This window comes from Hemicordylus capensis, chromosome 1 (genome assembly GCF_027244095.1).
Source record: "Hemicordylus capensis ecotype Gifberg chromosome 1, rHemCap1.1.pri, whole genome shotgun sequence".
NCBI lineage: Eukaryota > Metazoa > Chordata > Lepidosauria > Squamata > Cordylidae > Hemicordylus > Hemicordylus capensis.
Genome location: NC_069657.1, coordinates 429,590,856 through 429,609,499, shown reverse-complemented (window position 1 = coordinate 429,609,499; position 18,644 = coordinate 429,590,856). Strand labels below are relative to the sequence as shown.

Here is an 18,644-nt window from a genome sequence, read left to right as displayed (position 1 = left end):
ACTCTCAAATTCCTTCCATACTCAGACAGGTTCTGAGGAGGGCAGCACCAACCTAAATGAGATGGCTAGCAGGAGTTCCGCCATCTTGGATCCTTTCACAGACCATTCCCAGAAAAATCTAAGATGGCGGTGTCCATCCCACCGGTTTGATCAAAAGAGCATTGAGCTTATTATAGGGGTTGGGTGAAGTCTAGTGGGGAGTGCAGGCACCCTGACATTGCTAAAACCCATGGCAATCATTTGCCTGATAGTTTTGGCTCTTCCATATGCAAAAAAACCAAAAACAAGCCTCGGTCCTCAAATCTGGGCCAGCCCAAGACCATAGCTGCATTGCATGGTCTGAGAAGTACACAATAAAACTTTAGCAACAAAACCAAAATCTGAGAGGTGCACACCAAGCTCTCTTGCAATGTCACAGAGGATGTTGAACACTCAGACGGCATACTTGCGTCATGATCCACTCTAAAAATATTGTTGCTCCAAGCTATGGACTCAGTGATATGTGTGCAGTTGGGCTGGCCCTGCCTCAAACAAAGGCACAGACCCAGATCTCAAGAAAAAGCTGGATTCTGGACAGGGACCAACCAACACTACAATTAATGACTGGCATGTTGCATTATGAATATGTAAGCGAGGCCACAAGAACTTTGTGTTTTTGTCTTCTGCTTTTTCAGTTGTTCAGTCAAAACTTGCAGAGACAATGGAAAAGCTAGGAACAGGCAGTGTGGATTTTATCTGAATAAGCCAGTGCTGACTGTGGTTAGGGGAAAAGATAGGTTTATTTTACTTATCTTTGGCAATAAAAATAGTCTTTGCAATAATGGAGCCAAAGTATTACATAGAGGCATCCGCTCACCACAGCTTGTTATTAGCATGAATAATGAGGAAGTTTCAGAACATATAAATTACACACAGTAAAGGGGAATCATATAATATAAACTTTCTAAGGAACATTTTAGCAAAATAAGAGGTGGGAAAACATACAGTAGATGCATATTTCTTTTAATACGAATAAGAAAGTAAGTAACTTCACAAAAAAGGCCACTATTTGGTAACGTGGGCAAGTTCAACAGGTAAGTAAAATCTTGTAAAAGTGTAATCAGTATTAGAAATTGTCTACTTGAAAAAATAGATTTAAAAACTGCAGCTGCTTTGAACAGTATAAGCCAGAGAATGCTGCAGATTGACTCAGGTCGCCTGGTCGAGGGCTCGAAGCAATTCACTTCCCTGCAGAAGCGTCGAACTGCCAGGAACCGGGACGTTAACCTCACAGTCATATCGGGTCAATTCTGGCAACAAATAAGATTCAGAAGATGGGCCAAGCAGACGACTCGTCACTCCTGAAACAGAGAGATTCAGACATTGCATTTGCTGATGTTCAAATGGGGACGTCTTTTCTGCCCCAAAAGGGCTCTCAAAGCAATGCGCAATAAGACTCATAAATATAACTTTAAAAATCAATTTTAAAAGTAAACATTAATAAAAAATAAAACCTTGAGCAGCACAAAAGAGCAAAATGAGCAAGAGAACCGGTCAGCATAATCAAATCCACAGAAATTGGTCAGGGGTGGCAGATACTTTAATACTGAAGGGATATTGAAAAAGAACAGACTTGCATAAAGAACATAGGAAGCTGCCTTATACCCTGCCCTCAGGAGCAACAGAAAGCAAGTCTACTCTAGTCTGCTGTTATCAGGATAAATACATAAATCAGGATACTTGCTTAGTATCAGTAGAACATAGGAAGCTGCCTTATCCCGAGTCAGACCACTGGCTCATCTAGCTCAGGATTTTCTACACGGACCGGCAGTGGTTCTCCAAGGTTTCAGACAGGAGTCTTTCCCAGCCCTACCTGGAGATGCCAGATTGAGATTCTGGCACCTACATACTGTGCAACATTCCATCTGCCTTGCCTTGTAACAGGTCAGAACATAAGCAAAGCTGTGCAATAGCGCCCTTTTGCAAATGCACCTGCACAACTGGTCACTGGAAATAATGGCTGTTGATCGTGCATTTGCATTTGGGCAGTTTCCTGTATTTGTGCAACACTGTTTTTGTACACATTTTGTTCCTGTGCAAAATTCTGTCTGCCTTGTATCAGCCACTGATTTTACAAGGCTATTGTAAGAGTCATTGAATGTATGGGAAAACATATGTGAAAGACTTGAAACAAGTACATTCACATCCTCTCTCTCACACATAAGTATACTTTATTTTTCACATTTACATCCCATCCTTTCTCCAAAGAGATTGGGGTAGTGTACTGAGGACACCCTCTTTTTGTCCTCACAACAGCCCTATGAGGTAGGTTGGGCTGAGAGACTGTGACAGGACCAAGGATACCCAGTGAGCTTTAAGACTGAGTGGGGATTTGAACCCACATCTTCTTGCTCCTAGTTTCAGACCCTAACCATTACACTACACTGGATCTCGCTTAGCTCTATATGCTAAACATTACTTATGACTCCATTTGGGGTGGGGGAAGTGTGTCTTCCACCCCTACGACCTTCTCTTCCTTGAGACTTGGGTCTTGCCTGCAGATGTGCAGCTTGCCTCCTCCCACAACTAATTGGGGACAGGGAAAAAAAACCTGTTAACTTATTGGGCAATGGAAACTTCAGTGGTGATAGACTCAGAGCCAGTTTGCTTGACAGCTGCCATGCAGAAGATGCTTTCAACGGATCTATTTGGTGGCTAGACGGTGAAGTCAGAGATACCCTGGTCATGGGCATGCATGCCCTTAGTGCTGACCATTTCAGAGTCAGTTTACAGGATATAGTTGTGCAATGGAGCTGGTTAAAATCAGTTGGTGAGCAGCACATAGCAGTTTCTCACACATAGCAGTTTCTCACACCATAGGCTGAAGAACTGGCAACACACCATTATAAATGCCCACCCTCCCCCCACCCACACACACACTTAAAGCTTTGCAGTGGTATGGCAAAAGTCTTGTGGTGAGCCATTGCCTGCAAATGGCTCATTGGGCATTTTTGGCCACCATGTAGAGCGATTCACAGAAGCCTCACCTCCTGCTGCATTGAAAAGTGATTTCCACGCTGGTTTTATAATTTGACCCTTACCTGACATCCTATGAGCTTGCGGCACATTGAAGTCCTGATATGGAGGACTGTAAAAGTGCGGTGAGAACACAGCTTTGGGGTTATTGGCAGGGTTTCCAGAGGAGGGGGGTAGTTGCTGAGACTGCCGCCGCCGCTGCACCATATTCATTAGCTGGCCTGAGCCTCTTTGTGGGTTACAAAGAAATTCATCTACGACAAGACACAAAAGCTGGCTTTAAAAAAATGAGTATCTGGCTGGTAGTATTGCATATAACTTATGTTTGAGACAACACGAAAGTTCTATCCATGGTTTTGGATACACACTGGCTTATTTGCACGTGACAATCAATGCATGATCAAGTGATGGACATGCCTGTGTGAACTAGTCCATTTCCAAAAGAGGTGGAAATATTATGATCCTTATGGACATGTAACGGAGCACCTGTGAGCAAAAGGAAAGCACTGGAAGATACAGTGTAACCTGCACATACATTGGTTTCACAACAATCTGGGAGTAAAAAAACCTCGGGGGGGGGGGGGAATCCCTGAACTGCCCTAATGTAATTCAAAGGAGAATGTTCGTGGACTCAGAGAGCACTTAACAGAAAAGATCATGCAGCTCAGTGACAAAGAGTAAGGAAAAGGAGGGACAGAGTAGAGCAGGAGTAGAGCATACTGAAACCCATGACAGCTGGTCAAAAAGGTCAAATGACAGTAAGGGAGATAGCATACACCAGCACTATAGGTGTTTATATACCAATGCCAGAAGCCTCTGAGCCAGGATGGGCAAGCTGCTTGGTTTCAGAGAGGCATCAGAGAGAGACAGAGCTGTAATAATGGGTGACTTCAATTACCCTCACATAGACTGGGCAAATTCATGACAAAGAGGCCACATGTCTAGACATGCTAGATGACTGTGCCTTAGAACAGCTGGTTGCAGAACCAACCAGAGAAAAGGCGACTTTGGACTTAATCCTGAGTGGTGAACAGGAATTGGTGTGAGATGTCAGAGTTGTAGAACCATTGGGGAACAGTGACCACAGTGTGATCCAGTTCAGCTTATAAGCGAGTGAAGGTTTGCCAAGGAAGTCCAACACAGATGTATTGGACTTCAGAAGAGGAAACTTCTAAAAAATGAGACTGGTAAAAAGGAAGCCGAAAGGAAAGGTCAGGAGGGTCAAATCACTCCAGAAAGCATGGAATTTATTTAAAACCACAATAATAGAAGCTCAGCTCAGTTGGAATGTATATGGAAAAAAGGTACAACCAAGTTCAGGAGAATGCCAGCATGGCTAACAAGTAGAGTTAGCAAAGCTATAAAAGGAAAGAAGACTTCCTTCAGAAAACGGAAATCCTGCACAAATGAAGAGAACAGGAATGAACATAAACTCTGGCAAAAGAAATGCAAGGAGGCAATAAGGGATGCAAAAACAGAGTTTGAGGAGCATGTAGCTAGAAGTGTCCAGGGGAGTATGAATACAATGAATATTTATATACTGCTTTTCAACAAAAGTTCCCAAAGCAGTTTACATAGATATACATAACAAGAACTTCTTCAGCACTGGGTAAATTAATGGAAAACATACTTAAGGAGAACATTGTTCAATATATAGAACAACAGGCCTTGTTGAAGGAGAACCAGCATAGCCTCTGCAAGGGCAAATCTTGCCTCACTAACCTTTTGGAGCTCTTTGAGAGTGTCAACTGGCATGCTGATAAAGGTGATTGAGTTGACATACAGGTGAAACTCGGAAAATTAGAATATCGTGCAAAAGTCCATTAATTTCAGTAATGCAAATTAAAAGGTGAAACTGATATATGAGACAGACGCATTACATGCAAAGCGAGATAAGTCAAGCCTTAATTTGTTATAATTGTGATGATCATGGCGTACAGCTCATGAAAACCCCAAATCCACAATCCCAGAAAATTAGAATATTACATGGAACCAATAAGACAAGGATTGTAGAATAGAACAATATCGGACCTCTGAAAAGTATAAGCATGCATATGTATTCAGTACTTGGTTTGGGCCCCTTCTGCAGCAATTACTGCCTCAATGCGGCGTGGCATGGATGCTATCAGCCTGTGGCACTGATGAGGTGTTATGGAAGACCAGGATGCTTCATTAGCGGCCTTCAGCTCTTCTGCATTGTTTGGTCTCATGTCTCTCATCCTTCTCTCGGCAGTGCCCCATAGATTCTCTATGGGGTCAGGTCAGGCGAGTTTGCTGGCCAATCAAGCACAGTACACTGTATACTTTTCAGAGGTCTGATATTGTTCTATTCTACAATCCTTGTCTTCTTGGTTCCATGTAATATTCTAATTTTCTGGGATTGTGGATTTGGGGTTTTCATGAGCTGTATGCCATGATCATCACAATTATAACAAATTAAGGCTTGACTTATCTCGCTTTGCATGTAATGCGTCTGTCTCATATATCAGTTTCACCTTTTAATTTGCATTACTGAAATTAATGGACTTTTGCACGATATTCTAATTTTCCGAGTTTCACCTGTAGGATACTTGGACTTCCAAAAAGCTTTTGACAAAGTTCCCTACCAAAGGCTCTATAAATTTAGCAGTCATAGGATAAGGGAGCAAGGTTCATGTGTGGATTGCTAACTGATTGAAAGACAGGAAACAGAGGGTAGGAATAAATGGATAGTTTTCACAATGGAGTGAAGAAAGAAGTGGGGTCTCCCAGGGATCTGTAGTGGGACCAGTGCTCTTTAACTTATTCATAAATGTTCTAGAAGTTGGGGTGACCAGCGAAGTGGCCAAATTTGCAGATGACACTAAACTATTTAAGGTAGTGAAAACCAAAACAGATTGCGAGGAACTCCAAAAGCATATCTCCAAGATGGGTGAGTGGGCAACAAAATGGCAAATGCGGTTCAATGTAAGCAAGTGTAAAGTAAAGCATATTGGGGCCAAAAAACCCCAGTTTCACATATATACTGATGGGGTCTGAGCTGTCGCTGACTGACCATGAAAGGTCTTGGGGTCGTGGTGGACAGCTCATTGAAAGTGTCGACTCAGTGCACAGCAGCTGTGATAAAGGCCAATTCCATGCTAGAGATCATTAGGAAGGAGATTGAAAATAAAAATGCTAACATTATAATGCCCTTATACAAATCTATGGTGCACCCACATTTGCAGTACTGTGTACAGTTCTGCTCACCCTATCTTTAAAAGGGCATTGTAGAACTGGAAAGGGTACAGCGTGGTGTAGTGGTTAGAGTGCTGGACTAGGAGCGGGGAGACCCGAGTTCAAATCCTCATTCAGCCATGAGACTTTTACGGTGACTCTGGGCCAGTCACTTCTCTCTCAGCCTAACCTACTGCACAGGGTTGTTTTGAGGAGAAACCTAAGTATGTAGTATACCACTCTGGACTCCTTGGAGGAAGAGCGGGATATAAAATGTAAATAAATAAATAAAATAAAATACAGAAGAGGGCAACCAAGATGATCAGGGGCCTGGAGTACCTTCCTTATTAGGAAAGGCTTCAGCATCTGGGGCTTTTTAGTTTGGAAAGAAGAGACTACAGGACAACATTATAGAGGTGTATAAGATTATGTGTGGAGTAGAGAGAGTTGGCAGAGATAAATTTTTCTTCCTCTCTCACAACACTAGAACCAGGAGTCATCCCATAAAACTGAAGGCTGGGAAATTTAGGACCAACAAAAGGAAGTACTTTTTCACACAGTGCATTATTAATTGATGGCAGGCCTGCTTGACTTTGGCACCCCAGCTGTTTTTGGATTACAACTCCCATAATCTCAGCCACAGTGGCCGATAACCAGGGATTATGGGAGTTGTAGGCCAACATCTTCAGGAGGGCTGAAGTTGAGCAGTCCTGTTCTATGGAATTCTCTGCCATGGGATGTGGTTATGGCCACTAGCTTGGATGGTTTTCAAGGGGGCTTAGACAAATTCATGGCGGACAGGTCTATCAGTGGCTACAAGTCAGGTGTCTATAGGCCACCTCCAGCCTCAGGGGCAAGATGCCACTAAATACCAGTTGCAGGGGAGCAGCAGCAAGAGAGAGGGCATGCCCTCACCTCTTGTCTGAGGGCTTCTCAGGAAAGAAACAGGAAGCTGGACTAGATCGGCCTTGGGCCTGATCCAGCAGGGCTGTTCTTATGTTCTAAACAAAAAGAGCAGAAAGTTTCTCATCTTGCAGAATATTCTCTTCAGACACTCACAAGAGGATGAAAAGAGGATGAAAAGGAATTGGGACTGAGCACCAGCATCCTCTAGCACAACTCCCGCCCACAAAAAACCTCAGGGGGAAAATGTGTATGAAGTAAGCCGAGATATAGCATGGACTGACTTTGTTGTTCTGTCCTGTTTTTTAACCACACTCACACATGCACTCCAAGGATACACAGCAAAAATTTGTTGCGGATCCTTACTTGTCCTGTTGAATAATCCAGGGATGAGAGAACAAGCAATGTGCATGGATATGTGAACCATCCCTGTGACAAAGCATGACCTGAAGGCACACGCTGAAGCTGAAGCAGACCTGGGGCTGATCAGTGGCTGGGTGGGAGACAGTCTGAGAACACTGTGGACACCACCATGCGGTCTATCATTGAAAATAGATGGAATATAAATGTAGTGACAAATAAAAAATGAGAAGCCTGAGGATGGTGCCGAGCATGGAGAGTGGACACAAAATGCTGAAAAAACGAAAGAAAAAGGCTGAATGCAGATGGGACTCTCCTGACTATCTTTTGTATGTCTGCCCGAAATGGCCCACCACCACATAGGTTCCACCTCTGCCATACGACTTCATTTTTGAGCACCTTACCATTAAGGACACTTGTGCTGAGCGACTTCTTCTCTGTGAGCAATGCACAATTTTCACCTCTCAGGATTTTCATCCTCTTCCACATTAAGTGCGTTGGGTTAATGCCAGATGCGTCTACCTGCGTCTGCAAAGGGGGAAAGGGGCAGGCGGATGTCGTCAAGAAACAAAAATGATCTTTGGCTCTTTTAGGTTCAAATCATAAAAGGCGAATAGGCATTGCCAAGTGAATAAGCATTGCCCAGGATAGGTTACCCCGTTTGGGTGCTGGAACCCTTGCTCCTCGTAGTCCAGCTGCCGCTTCAGCTTCAGACTGTTGGCGAGAGCCATTCGTGCAGGGCTGAGATCAGGGTTGAGATCGTGCAGGGCACATTCTGTGCCCCTCTGTCCAAGGCTCTCCAGTGACCTATAAAGACAAGATGGTTCTCTTCAGTAAATCAGGTTTTCCAAAATTAAATTTTAGTGGGGAAGGATATGTCATCAGACCAAGATCCATTTCACATGAGATCAATAAGTCATACTGAGCAGTGTAAGTCTGTTATTCTCATTACACGCTCCCCACACATCATTGGTCAAAACATTGGGAATGTCATTCATTTGTTCAGAAGACAACTCATTGGTTGTAGAAAGCAGCTGTAATCACAAATGATGAAATACGAAGGCTGACATACCACACAACATTCCGTCTGAAGATGCACACAGTTGTGCAAAAGCGCCCTTGTGCGAAAATTGCACCAATGCATTTGTACAGTGAATGGCTATTGGAAATAATGGTGGTCTTGCATGTTGTGCAAGGGTGCTTTTGCACAACCATGTGCACATTCCCCTAAAAGGTGAACAGAACGTTGCACAGTATGTTAGCCAAAGTCTTTACAAGAATTCACGCTGTTCATTCACGCTGAAAGTATTTTCTGCATCTATACATTCTTTCAGCAGAAAAAAAAATTATCGTAGGCTTCATGCCACAGTGTGCCTAACAACAAAGACCAATTTCATCATTTGTGTGCACCGCCGCGGTTTGCTGTGGACAGTGGCTGACATGAGGAGCAGCCTTCTGGCTCTAGAACATTCCATGCCGGGGCTGCCCTGGATTCATAATGCAGCCCCAATGCTCTTGACGGGAAGTGGTTGCCCAAGCAGTGCTACCACAGTTATTTCCATTTGCCGCAATGGGATATGGCTTGCACAATGGCTCATTCTCAACAGCGCCAGCCGGGGCCGCCTTACGAGACTGTAGCAGCCTGGGCAGGGAGTGTTGTGGCATCAGAACAGAAGTATCTCTTGCCACAGAAGTATCTCTTGCCACAGCAGCACTGACTGCATGCGCTGTAGACAATTCACTGGCCCACGCTATTGGCACTGTCAACATCAAAAAGACAATGCGAGCATATCTGCTTCTCTTTTTTCCTTGAAGGAAGTTGTTGTAGGAGGTTAAATTGTCATGTGGCAGTGTGGGAGCTGAGTTTCCATGGCACTGTCTCATGCACCATCACAATAGCACTTCAAAGGCTGTGATGAGATGGGCAGGGACAAGCATCTGAGTCCTTCCCACTTGATTGCCACCTGTTCTTCCTGGCTGTGGGGCTATTGGTGGGTGGGAAGGAGCCATGCAGTGCCCTCGCCTATGGTGTGCTGCCATAGTGGGATAAAGCCACGGAAAAGCAGCTCCTGCACTGCTGCAGACATGTGAAGTCCCCCCCCCCAAGTAACTGCAGAGACTGGAGAGCCTTGCAGAAACTTGCAGTCGTGCACATGAATGGTCCCCTTTGCTAAGCAGAGTTCACCTGTGCTTGCATTTAGATGGGCAACTACATGTGAGCACTGTCTGCTGTGAGATATTCTCCTTGGGGGATGGGGCTGTAGCTCCGTGATGGAGCATCTGCTTTTCATGCAGAAGGTCTCCCGGGTTCAGTCCCTGGCATCTCCAGGTAGGGCTGGGAAAGACACCTGTCTGAAACCTTGGAGAGCTGCTGGCAGTCAGTGGGGACAATACTGAGCCAGGTGGGCCAATGTTCAATACTGACTCAGTATTAAGCAGCTTCTGATGTTCCTATTAGAAGGTGTGTGGTGTAAGTACATCCACCCCCACTAACAACATGCCTACACTGTAAAAAAAAAAAAGTCGTTCTGCAGTCTCATGCTTTTTAAAGATGAGAATCTCACCAAAACACAACACAACTCTGACCTCTTCCTGACACCTTCAAGCCACCTTCTGCCCTAGAGTCCCTAGACTGACACTTCTATTTTTCATGAGACGATAAACTTCCCTGTGAGGTTTCTGCTTCTGAAGTATATTGTGGTCCACACTTCCTACTTTCTGTTTCAACTGCTTGCCCCTAGACTGAGAATGAAAAGCTGAGCTATCATTTTGCCTTATCTAAATGTGTTCATTATTACCTGTAGAAAAAACTTGAATTATTTTTGCTCAATTTGGGGAAGCCAACTAGGACATGCTTTCAAAATTAGGATCGGTGCAACGGTAATCAAAGGAACATCGGTCATAGATTTCAGAAATGACTGAACAACTCTGCCCTTTTCAGCTAGGTAGGAAAATACAGGTTTCTTCTAACACTGATCAACAAAAGTTGGGGGCTGAGCCACTTCATCTTGGGCTGTTTTTGCCATTTGTGACAGATGTTGACTTGCCTGTGATGCAACACGGACCTCAGATGCAACAACTAGTTCCACACTCACACTCCCCACTGTGGGTACACAGAAGGCATGGCGGAGGGAGTGGGATCCCCAGGATCCACATGTGGGTATAAGGGGCAGTATTTTAATTAATTAATTTAAAATATTTATCCCCACCGCCACCCCAGTACACTACTGCTCAAGGAGGCTAACAAAGTCAATAAAAGCAGCACGCTATAAAAATGTAAAACCAATAAAATAGAAGCAAACTAAAAACATCTCTCAGTTACAACCAAAATTTAAAATTACAAGTTAAAATGTAAAAAGTTAAGAGATTAAAAAGTTAAAAAAAACCACCAGATATATTTACAACTAACATTTTGTTTTACAACTAAATCTTAAAATTTAGAATTGTCTCTCTAAAAAGATAGGTCTTCCATAATTTCTTAAGACCCTAAGGGATGGAACAGGACAAAGCTTTTCCAAGAGGGCATTCCAAAGCTGGGGGGCCACAACCGAGAAGGCCCTGTCTCTAGTCCCCACCAACTGGATCTCTGTTAGTGGTGGGGTCATGAGCAGGGCCTGAGATGATGAGCGGAGGGCCCTGGCAGATTCATATGGGCGAATGCAGCCTGACAGGTACCCCAGCCCCAAGCCGTGTAGGGATTTAAAGGTCAAGACCAACACCTTGAATCTAGCCCAGAAGCAGACTGGTAACAAATGCAGCTGCCACAGGACGGGTGTTACACTCATGAATGCATCCTTGCAGCAGCATTCTGCAACAGCCCAAGCTTCCAAACTGTCTTCAAGGGCAGCTCACTATGCATGTATAGACGTGGTGTGTGTGTGTGTGTGGCGGCCAGTGGTGCAATCCCCCTTTGCGCGTTAAGTATATGTATGGGGGAAATGTGGATCTGAAGAGCTCCCAAATCCATTCCGGAATCTTGCAGGTCTTAGGAGTTGCTATGGCTGAATCATTTGAGTGACAGCTTAAGGTGTTTTACAACTGCTCACATGTGTAGATGAATTGTATAAGCTGGGGATTCTTACACTTGGGTCCCCAGTGTTCCCTCTAACAGGGATTCCCAGATGTTGTTGGCTACAACTCCCAGAATCTCCAGCTGCAAAGGCTTTTGCTTGGGGATTCTGGGAGTTGTAGTCAACAACATCTGGGAATCCGTTAGAGGGAACCCTGGTCCCCAAGTGTTGGACTACAACTCCCATTATCCACAATGGCCTGGAGATGATGGGAGCTGCAGTCCAACAACATCCAGGGTCCTGAGTTTCAGAACCCCTGCTGTAAGCAAAAATACACCTCACCTTTACTGTCCCCTCAGTACAACGTGAAAACCAGCCCAGAGCATCAATAAATATTCACACTTTTTTGGTCTCGAGAGTTACCTTTGCTTATACAAATTCATATTAGCCAAATGCAGTGGTGGTCCTGATGGGGAGCTAGGTAAGGACCCAGAGCACTTATTGCCTGCCAGCCTCCACTTTGAAGAGATGTATGGTAATGGTGGGTCAGGTGGCCACTGCGTGTTTGGTCTTCCACCCATTGAAGACAGCGGAGTGCTGGCTTGTGCGTAGTAGGGCAACAAGGATGCGGATTGCCTTCCGTTGCTGAAGAATGCTGGCGGCACAGGCCCCTGGCTCATGTTCACGTTTTTGTTAGACACCGGCTGGCAGTACTTCTCTGGGAGGAACTGGCTCTGCGAGGGAGGAGCCAGGGGCTGGAAGAGGTTGCTCATGTTACTCAAGCTCTGCTGGGTGAGTTGGGCACTTTCCGAGAGAGGGCGTTCCTCTTGGCAGATGGGGCTGAGCTGGAAATCTTCCCCATCCATGGGAATGTAAGGAGCCAAAGTTTCCAGGTCTAGCTCATTGAAATCAGTCTGTTCAAAAATGGGAAACAAAACAACCTATTTAGAACCACAAAGCATTAAGTCTAAAAAAAGGAAAGATGGCCTCCTACCCGTATCTCATCACACAAGAAGAGTCATGCTGGATCAGGCCCAAGGCCCGTTTATTTTATTTATTTCTTTACCGCCCCAAACTCACGTCTCTGGGCAGTTTACAATTAAAGTCCAGCACGCCTGTTTTCCATAGTGGTCAAGGTGGGAAAGGAAAAGTGAAACACGCGGCGTATCTAGTGGCATTTCGTGTTTTGAAATGGTTCAGATTTCCATTAGATCCATTATGCTTTGATGCATAGCAACTGTAAGCATGTTCTCTTTCACTCCTGGTGGGCACATGGAGCAACAGCTGGCTCCAAAACAGGAAGTGACGGATATTGGGGAGAGAGAGAGAAGCCATATTCAGACATTACGCTGCAGGCAGGTACCAGTCTATACACATTGACATGTTGCTTGCTGTGTGAATGACTGTATATGTGCATTCATTTGAAAAGTGAACCTGGATACAGGTCCCCTAAAATACAGTGTACAAATAGGAAGTATACTACTATATGTTCATACACTGTAAGTGTGTCGAGCATAATCTGTGCATGGGGCCAGAGAGTGCATGTGTTCCGTTGGGCTATGTACTGATAGATTTGCCCTTGTGATTCCTCTCACCTGTGAGCTGCACTGGTTCTTGGCATCTGTGTCCATGGCAAAAAGTTTCTCAATCATCTCAATCTTCAGGTCTTCTTCCAAGGAAGTGTAGTAGTCTCCTGGGCTGCTGGGCTGCAGAGGAGCAGAGGGGAGTAGCCATCAGAAGTGTGTACTCACCTGGACACCCGTGGGGAGCAGGGTGGACTTGATTTAAATCACTAGTCAGTAAGACTAGATTTAAATCATGGTTTTTTACATAGAGACTCATTCTTGCTGGTATAATCTTAATATTTACAACCAGATGAAGGTTTCAGTTTGGGTCCTCTTCTATCTAGAAAAATTGCCCAAAATAATCTTACAGAAATCTCTGGAAGAGCATGACAGTGTGAATGGATTAATGGAATTCATTTACCAAAAATTTTAAACATTGCATATATTCAGCCTCATGCTACATAATTAAAAACTAATCCTTTTTTCATGATGAATAACCTTTGGACTATAATGTGTCTTAAATAGAAAACTATCTTTAGATAGATTTTTTCCTCAAAAAGCATTTTATTCAAAAAATCTGATTTAAATTTTAAAAATCTGATTTAAATTAAAAAACAACAACAATCCAATATCAATCAATCAATCAATTAATTAATTAATTAAAAATCATTGATTTTTATCCACCCTGGTAGAGAGTAAGAATTTCATCCAAGAAACTAGCAGGAAAGTTTTACCAAAGGTGGTTCTTAACGTCTTTGTTGACTCTTTGACCACAAATGATTAACACTGGTACATGGGGGTGGGTGAGCTAGAAACTTCTGTGGGTGTATTTGCAAGGCTGGCCTGCCAAGAGCAGCAACTGCCTGACCACACTGCTCAATTCACAGAAAGCGCATTAAGTCATGGCAGATCCCTCTCCAGCAGAAAATTACTCCTCAATCGGCCCAGTCCTAGAAAGTGAGCATGGTTATCTGCCTATTGATTTACTGCATTTATCGGAATGCAAGACTAGGTTTTTTCCAAGTTTTTTTTAAATATTAGAAATCAGGAGGTCATCTTAAACTCAGAGTCCTGTTTGTTTTGAGTAAATGCAGGTATAACCTGTATTTAACCTCTACTTTTAAAAGGGGGTTGTCTTAAATTCAGAGTGATCTTCGATTTGGGTAAATACGGAATTATTTGTGGGCCCTGTCTTCACATTTGGATATCAAGTTGCCTCTTTGGAAGCCATTTCAATGTGTTTATGGTAACATCATATTTAATAACTGAGGGTGTGAGAGCCAAACTAGACGAGATGAGAAATATGTTATTCTGTTTCCATCTTTTAAAAATGAATAAAACTAGATGGCCTGGGTGCAGAGCATCTGCACCTCTAGTTCTCCCTTTTCCCTCCCCACCGCCTTCTTCCCCTCGTTCTCAGCCGCCTGCCACTTTCTCTCCCCCTCCTCCCACCGGACCTACTTTTCTTCTCCAGCACCACTGTCACTTTCCTCTCCCCCTCCTAGCAGCTCGCTCGTGAACTCTCACGAGAGCTGCCACACATAGGATTGGCCAAGGGTACACCTTAGAAAATTATATAGATAGACAGCAACAGCATGGGGCTGATCTGGATTAGAAACACAGCAGGGTGTGTGTGTGCGTTTAAGTAACTCTTCCTGGAGGATCTGGGGCACAGTTCTGCCCTCCACAGCTAATAAAAAATTTGGGGGAGGTATTTGGACTGTAATGCACAGATGGAAAGTCTTTAGACCCCACCACCTTGTCCCCAATCCAAATTGCCCTCCCATCATGACATTCTTGGGGGAAAAGCCATTGGGAGGTCTGCACAGCAATAGGGGCCCGCAGGGACTTCTGCACCATGTGAAAGGCAGCCCTGGCAGTGCTGTACAACAAGGAAGCTGTGCAGTGACTTAAAACTACCCACACACTTGTGCGGCACTACTTTATTGGAAGCAACTGTGCAGAAACTGTTTTAAGATGTTGCACAGTGCAACATTGTTGGGATTGCCAGCACTGGGTAGGTTCCCAATGCTGGACAGTAACTTCCCATATCAAATCTCACGGAGGCCTAAAAGAGCAAGGAACAAATCCAGAAAATGGAAATGCCTTACCTAAATCAATCACTTGAAGTAAATAAGACCCAGCCGGTAGTAGTCAGGAAATGTTGACCGATCCACATTTGCTCTATGTGCTATATTTCAGGGTCTCTCTATTTTTAGCCTACTTTTTTGAAATGTTTTAAAATTTTGTTTTTAATCTGTGTTTTATTGTAGACCACCAAGAGACTTACGTTTGGGGCAGTATAGAAATATGTTAAATTAATTAATTAAATAAACAATTTCTGCATGGAAAGCACCCTTTGGAGGTTGCCTTGCTGTCCATGTGTCCATCTGTTTGCCCCCACGCAACAACTTCACAATGCCTGCACTGATTTGCACCAAATTTGGTAAAGATGTGCCACACAGGGATACCTGAGTGGCGTGGTTTGTGATGACGTCATCCAAGATGGCGGCCACACTGAAACTACTTGTATAAACTTTTTGTAGTGTAGATTTTTCCTACTGTGGAATGAGAATGGTACCTCCCAGATTCACTATCCCTGTTGTTGAGTATTCTATATACTTGAGTGAGATTTGATAGGTATCCGTTTCATTCCACCGGAGGTGCACCTGCAGTGCAAGGAATGGTGCTTACACTAAATTCCCTGACCTTCAGTTTCATGGTAGAACCAGGGATCATCCCATGAAACTAAAGGTCAGGAAATTTAGGACCGACAAGAGGAAGTGCTTTTTCACACATTGCATAATTAATCTGGAATTCTTTGCCATGGGGTGTGGTGATGGCCACTAGCTTGGATGGCTTTAAAAGGGGTTTAGCAAATTCATAGAGGACAGGTCTATCAATGGCTACTAGTCTGGTGGCTATAGGCTACCTCCAGCCTCAGAGGCATAATGCCTCTCCATACCAGTTGCAGGGGAGCAACAACAAGAGAGAGGGCCTGCCCTCACCTCTTGTCTTGGGCTCCTCAGAGGCATCTGGTGGGCCACTGCATGAAACAGGATGCTGGACTAGACAGGCCTTGGGCCTGATCCAGCAAGGCTGTTCTTGTGTTCTTATGTGCTGCAGCCTATGCTCAAAACGTGGGAGGAAAAGGGAGGGGCCAAAAAACCCACCATTCAACACACTCAGAGAGCAGTGTTGACTTGGCAAACAGCAGTGCGTGGGAGAGCAGTGCACTGACTTCCACCTGGCAGGTGCCCCTCTCTTTGGAAAATGAAAAACTTCTCAGGAGAAGGGCTCTGAAACTGTCATAGAAGCTTTTGCGACAAGCTCCCATTTTCCCAACAGGAGGGGGGACCTGTGGAGAGAGAAGGAGCACAACTCTCTCCTGTCCCCATTTCTCACCTTGCTGGTGCCCCTCCATGCCAGTACTGTGTCTTGAGTGGAAGGGCAACCTCCCCACAAAGCTGCTGTGGGAGGGCTCCCCTGGGCGGCTGGGCCCAGGGAGAATCCAGCCCTCGAGGCTCAGGAAGTGGCTTGGCCCTGCCCAGTCCCATCCCTGCCCACTTTATGTCCTGAATGAAGTAGACTCTTGCCAAGCAAATCCCAACTGTCCTCATTTGTTGTTGAAGCCAAAACCAACAGCCTAACAGAGCTACTCTGCTGGAATTAATCTCTTCTTAATGCCTTTTATGATGGCTCCTGTTGCTACTCCTGGAACTCAGCCATGCTCCAAGGCACAGCATGCACCTTCACGGCCGCCTCGTGCACGGGAGGAGCAAGGTCAGCCTTTGGTGCAAAGGTCTTTCTTACTGTAGAACAGCTGCTGTTGCTGCTTGCGCTGGGGGTGCTGCTGCCGGGTGCGACCTGCGGCAATGTGAACGACGGCACACACAGTTTTTCTGTTGCGGGAGGCTGGCTCTTCATTTCCGGAGGCCACTGCTTGTTTGGGGTCATCACAGCTTTGTTGAAGGTAGAGATTTCCTCAAACTTCTGCGTCCCTGCAATGGAAAAAAGCAAGGTCAGGGCATCCTTGGAAATCTGAAATCCTATTGCCCCAAGATATAATGTTTGTTTGATTGATTGATTGATTTCTATACTGCCCTTCCAAAAATGGCTCAGGGCGATTTACAAAGAGAAATAATAAATAATACTATGGATCCCTGTCACCAAAGGACTCACAATCTAAAAAGAAACATACGACAGCCACCAGCAACAGTCACTGGAGGTACTGTGCTGGGAGTGGATAGGGCCAGTTACTCTCCCCCTGCTAAATAAAGCGAATCAACATGTTAAAAGGTGCCTCTTTGCCAAGTTAGCAGAGGATAATGTTATTTTAAAAAGGGAAAGGGTAGAACACAGAAGCTGCCATAGACGGAGTCAGACCTTTGGTCTATGTAGCTCAGTATTGCCTTCACAGACTGGCAGCGGCTTCTCCAAGGTTGCAGGCAGGAGTCTCTCTCAGCCCCATCTTGGAGATGCTGCGAGGGAGGGAACTTGGAACCTTCTGCATGCAAGCCTGCAGGTGCTCTTCCCAGAGCAGCCCCCATCCCCTAAGAGTAATTTCCTACAGTGCTCACATGTAGTACAGAGGCCTTCTTCATGACCTGGAGCAGAGTACAGCTCAGTCTCAGTTTAGTATAAATAAGTGTTAAGCCTGATCCTACCATCATTTACACGTCTCACGTATCTCTAAATCAACACTATGCAAACAAGGGACTTTCCTCATATTTGTGTCTGCGAGCCTTCACGGACGGTTGCTGTTAACATTCCTTTTCTCAGAAATGGGGTGTTTCCTACATCTCTTCTCTATTCACTATCTGAATCTATTATAATCACTCGGAATATCTGAATCAGCTGGCCCCGAGAGACTGGTGAGCTTTACCTCTTTCGGAAGGGTGTCGTGAGATAGATCGCTACTTTCTATCGGGTCAGACCTTAGCCCAGTACAGTGGTGTAGCCAGGGGAAGGGCGGCCCGTGTCCCTCCCACTGGCAGCCCCGCACGTGACATCCACGTGCGCAACGTCGTGCGCAAAGGGGCCGTGGCCCGAGCTCCAGTGATCCCGTGCGAGGTCTCCCGAGCTTTTCCACGGCTGGATGCATTTATTTCCCTTCCTCTCCTTCAATGGAGGAAGCAAAAGGTGGCCGGAATGAGCTCAGGAGACCTCAACCGAGATCGCCAAAGCCCAGTCCTTTGTGCATAAGAAGAGAAAGAGAGATAAATGCATGAGGGCTGGGGCAGGCCCTCCGGTAATCGGGCCGTGCCCCCTTTGCGCGTGATGTCACGCACAAGGTGGCCCTTTTCAGTGGCGGCCTGGGTTCTTTGAAGCCTACCGCACAATGGTGGCTCTGCCCCTGGCCCAGTATCATCTACAAGAGGGCTGTTCACATGACCGAAAACTGCGTAGGACCAGTGTCCTACCCAGCTTCAGGAGCTGTGTGCACTCCCAATTTTCAATCATGTGTGAGCAAACCACTAGGTAGGAGGAAGGCGGCGTGATCGTGTGTGAGAAAAGAGCTGGGCAGAACAGCGCTGTCCTACCCAGCTCTTCTACCCAGCATTTTAACAAGGTAAGAGGAAAAGCCATCCTATCC

General features: G+C 45.2%; 1 protein-coding gene across 4 annotated transcripts in view; it reads right to left on the bottom strand.

The window, feature by feature from the left end:
* Window positions 1–760: 760 nt before the first annotated feature.
* EPAS1 (endothelial PAS domain protein 1) overlaps window positions 761–18,644 on the bottom strand; it is a 177,249-nt gene continuing 159,365 nt past the window's right edge. For all 4 annotated transcript variants that reach the window (XM_053312156.1, XM_053312148.1, XM_053312171.1 and 1 more), the window contains 7 exons: window positions 16,862–17,049; window positions 13,079–13,189; window positions 11,907–12,397; window positions 8,130–8,280; window positions 7,878–8,001; window positions 3,081–3,269; window positions 761–1,340 (listed from right to left, as the gene is read on the bottom strand). In XM_053312156.1, coding sequence (XP_053168131.1) covers window positions 1,189–1,340; window positions 3,081–3,269; window positions 7,878–8,001; window positions 8,130–8,280; window positions 11,907–12,397; window positions 13,079–13,189; window positions 16,862–17,049 — 1,406 coding nt within the window. In that variant the 3' untranslated portion in view covers window positions 761–1,188. The remainder of the gene's footprint in view (window positions 1,341–3,080; window positions 3,270–7,877; window positions 8,002–8,129; window positions 8,281–11,906; window positions 12,398–13,078; window positions 13,190–16,861; window positions 17,050–18,644) is intronic.